This window comes from Bidens hawaiensis, unplaced genomic scaffold (assembly GCF_021521415.1).
Source record: "Bidens hawaiensis isolate Kalapana, Puna unplaced genomic scaffold, B.hawaiensis_p1.1 tig00024436_1, whole genome shotgun sequence".
In the NCBI taxonomy this organism is placed as follows: domain Eukaryota; kingdom Viridiplantae; phylum Streptophyta; class Magnoliopsida; order Asterales; family Asteraceae; genus Bidens; species Bidens hawaiensis.
In genome coordinates, this window is record NW_027505044.1 from 195,851 (window position 1) to 200,000 (window position 4,150).

General features: G+C 33.1%; 1 protein-coding gene across 1 annotated transcript; it reads right to left on the reverse strand.

The window, feature by feature from the left end:
* Positions 1-3,011, reverse strand: LOC143610149 (protein DETOXIFICATION 42-like). The gene is made up of 12 exons (XM_077084710.1): positions 2,879-3,011; positions 2,665-2,786; positions 2,378-2,584; positions 2,138-2,304; positions 1,910-2,045; positions 1,384-1,480; positions 1,201-1,301; positions 933-1,096; positions 618-689; positions 426-542; positions 242-337; positions 1-168 (listed from the first exon to the last, which is right to left on the reverse strand). The coding sequence occupies exons 1-12, from the start codon at positions 2,953-2,955 to the stop codon at positions 1-3; spliced, it is 1,524 nt and encodes a 507-aa protein (XP_076940825.1). The 5' UTR covers positions 2,956-3,011.
* Positions 3,012-4,150: the final 1,139 nt, after the last annotated feature.

A 4,150-nucleotide genomic window follows, 5' to 3' on the forward strand; every position in this document is an offset into this window, starting at 1 on the left:
CTAATATACGTTAAGAAACCTCCACGGTCCACTTGCGGTTCCAATCCTCCAAACACCAGCCATCGCTCGTAAACTCATGAAAATAGATAATGCAACCCATATGCCCACAAACCCATAATATGAAGATAGTAACCATAAGCACATGACACTTGCCAATGCTACCAAAACCTGAAAAAGAAATCAATAAATTTAATTTATTTACATATTTGGAAATCAGAAAAGCAAGAAGCTGTAAACTTGCCATTGAGAAGGCGGAGTAACGAAAATCAGACGCGCCATAATTAATTCCGTCGAAGACAAATGCCAACGAATTTATCGGTTGAGTTGCTGCAACAAGCTGATGGGCCAAATCTTGTTAACTATAGTATAAGCTTGAAATTATAAATTAAAAGAAAAATAATAGAAAAAAGGGGGCATATAGATACCGGTATGCCTGAACTCATAATCTGCAAAATGTTAATGTCTTTCGTGAACACTCCCGATGAAAAACGTAACCCAACACCAACAATAATTGAGAGAATGAGTCCCAGAACCAAACCTAACTGCATAAAGTGAAAACATAACAAAATCAAAAAGGTCAGAGTCAATGTAAAAGTCAAAGTCAAAGTCAAACTCACATGAAGTACACGACCAGCAGTTGCCTTGGCACTCTCATAATCTTGTCTTGCAAATGCACCTGCAAGGATTGCCTGCAAAAATGACACAAAATCATCTCACTATTGATCTTTGACTTTTGAGTCAAATCGGTGAATTTCAGTTTCAAAATTTGATCTTGAGTCTGTTTGAACTTAAAGAAAACGATCATGAATATGATAAGCTTTATAACATTCTATGTAGTTAAACTTTATCGTTGCTAAAATCATCAAAAAACCTTAAAATTTTAGAATTTGACAAATGCAAAGTTTGATTGCAAAACGCAAAGTTGGCTTTACCTGACCAGCTACGGCCAAACCATCAGCCAGCAAAGAGGCTGCTAACCAAATCTGCAAGCAAATTTGGAAGGCAGCCATTTGGGTCGATCCTAGCCGGGCCGACAACGATGCCGCCAGCGTGATACAAAACGTGGCAGCCATCACTCTCACCAGTAATAGAAATCCTGAATCCAACAAGGTTGACTTTAAAAGTCAAAATGTATGTATTTCTAAACGAATAAATGGGATAACCAAAGTTTGACTTTAAAAGTCAACTAATAATGCTTACCATTTTTCAAAAACCGACCAAGTTTCAAATCCTTGATATTAGGTGGCAAAAGGTCAACTAGTTGTATTAACTTCCATAAGAGTATGACCGAGATCAAGTACCTTCAAATAAGTATGCAAGTAATGAAAACGAGAGCACAGAATAATGCAAAATAATTTAATTAACTAAAAGTATAACGCTTACTGGGAGAAAACATGAGCAATGGCTGCACCCGTGACCCTCATCTTGAATAAAAATATCAATATCGGGTCCAGAATGATATTCACTATGTCTCCGATCACTAAATGCAAAAACGGTGTTACTTCATTTGTGTAATATATCAATACTGAAGCACCATGTGTCACATGAATATTGCAATGTTTTGTTGTCAACATTGCTCATGATCGAATTTTGGTTGTTTTACTCAATTCGGGTTATCCCTACGTCTAATAGATCAAACACGTCAAACTAAAGAAAGTGCTCAAAAGGGTAATTTTAATGCATAAAACCTCTTAACATCATGTCGTTCAAAATAATAGATTATGATAAAATAACATAACTTCCATAATCATATTTGACTTACTAATTAGTTTCATAAAGTTAGATATTTTGGACAAAAGGTGTTTTGGTCAACACAACACGTTTTTACCGATTACCCAACTTGTTACTTGACCCGCTCATTTTCCCACCTTTAGCAAAACTTTTAGTACATAATATAAAAAACACATACGGATTGCATATAACGGTGTTTTTGTATCCTTGAACCCTCTAAAAACTCCTTGCATAGCCAATGACAAAAGGACAGCTGGTGCACCAAGGGACCGTAAGGTCAAATATTTGTAGGCCGGGCTTAACATTGGAGAATCCTAAGCCATAAATTACATTAGCTAATCAATAACATCAAAAAGGAGCAATTAGGTAATTTTGACTTTAAAATTTAAACAAACCCAAAACTTACAGATTTTATGCCCATATAATACAACAATGGTTTTGCAGAGACAATGAGCAAAAATGCTTGGATCAAACCAAGCACTGCGCCTATCAACAAAGCCGAAGAAGCTGATGACACATGTCTTCTTTTGTATTCCACTTGGTCAACATTAGTCAACATCTTGTTCATGTTCTCTAGTCAAATCCCAATAACATTTTAATAATATGAAAGTTAAAAAAGCAAATCACCTGACAAACAAAATCATACCATGTTTCGGTAGCAATAACATTTTCTCATTATTTAAACTCGACCTCGGTTCTAACTCAATATCATCAACACTTGAATTTGAACTCGTGGCACTGTCTTCTTCGGCTACAAAAGAAGTTGTGACACTAACAAGTGGAAATATAGCAATCTTTGATGCTTGATTAAAAACAGCTATAGCAACCCCAACCGCAGCAAGCTCCACCGGTCCTATAACAATCCAAAACATTAATATCTTACATCAACCAAATCCCTATATTAAACTTAACTTAGTAAATACAACTACTAACCTAAATGACCAATAAAGGCAGTGTCAATCAAAGAAGCAATAGGGTCTGCCATTAAACCCAATATCGCAGGGATCGCGATCTTCGCAATTTCCAAATTCAACTCATCCTTGCTAAAAACACTCCTAAAACACAAAATTTTCATATTTGATCATAACATCCTAAATTCATAAAACCCGGTTTAAAAATCCAAACTTTTTGTTCCAAGAATTGTTACCTTGTGTCTTGGAACAAAACCCACAAAGGAATCTTCTTGATTCTTTTCCATAGATACACAACAGCATCTGCTACCATAATCTGTCAAAAAGATATAAAACTTGAACACAAAAAGGAGAAGTAAAGATTGTGTATTGAAGTTATGAAAGATGATTAATAAGAAAGTTTGAGGAAAAAGATGACATAAACCCTTCCTTGGATATTAACATGTCTGAAAGTTTCTTAATTTTATTGTTTTAAATTGGAAAAAACGGTTGAAGCTGGGCGAGGCTGATTTGTATGTATATATTTGATTTGGGGTGTGTGGTGACACGTCATCATCAAAACTAATTTTCGATTTTTGTCCATGAAAAAGTCTAAAAACGATACTTGGATCTGGGTATGACTGATTGAGTAATCGGGTTGTATAAAAAGCTAGTGGGCTAGTCATGTAAAAATATAAGGTGTATAAAATTGGCTCGTCTGTAAATGAGTTGTGACCGAGTCAAAGTAAAGTCACTTGTTAATTTGTTGGCTCGCTTGTCTGACTTGTTTAAATTAAAATCCGAATTCTAATATTCAAATACTAGATTTTATCCTCTGTATTACTGGGGTTATTTTATATTATTCGTTTTTAATATTTATATATGTATATTTGAATTTTAATTATATTTATTATAAGAAAGTTAATAATTAATACACTTGAGGTTTGATGATAAAATGGTTTCACAAATAAATGATATGTTATAATCCGGTTTAAAAGCTATCTGGGTTTGGGGATACCCATTACCCATTTATTTTCTTTATTATAAAATTGTTTCTTAATTACAAATAATATATTTTTTAAAAAAATAAAATAGGATATTAATTTTTAGTATATCCCTATTTTATAGGATTTTCATATCAAATATTTTATAAGATTAAGTTTTAATATAATGAGATGTTATAACCCGTTTAAGAGCTATCTGAGTTTGGTGAGACCTTTACCCGTGAATTCGGGTCAAATGCGTGAGAAACCTTCATTTACAAATAAAGCAATCTGATGGCTTCAGAGAATGGTTGTTTTACATTTTTCGTTTTTTAATATTTATTTTTTGGATTTTAATTTTCTTTATTGTAAGAAAGTTAATAATATACTTAGGGTTTGATGATAAAAGAGTTTTATAAATAAATGATATGTTATAAACCGTTTAAAAGCTATATGGATTTGGTGACCCATGACCCGCTTATGTTTTTTACTATATAATTGTTTATTAATTATAAATAATATCTTTTTCTTTTTAAATTGGATATT

What these genes read in the sequence shown, in the direction of transcription:
- LOC143610149 (XM_077084710.1), bottom strand. Translation starts at nt 2,955, where the DNA reads ATGGTAGCAGATGCTGTTGTGTATCTATGGAAAAGAATCAAGAAGATT. An exon ending in GTTTGGCCGTAGCTGGTCAG is followed by an intron (nt 690 to 932) that starts GTAAAGCCAACT and finishes TCATTTTTGCAG; the next exon opens with GCAATCCTTGCAGGTGCATT. An exon ending in CTGCTGGTCGTGTACTTCAT is followed by an intron (nt 543 to 617) that starts GTGAGTTTGACT and finishes CACTTTATGCAG; the next exon opens with TTAGGTTTGGTTCTGGGACT.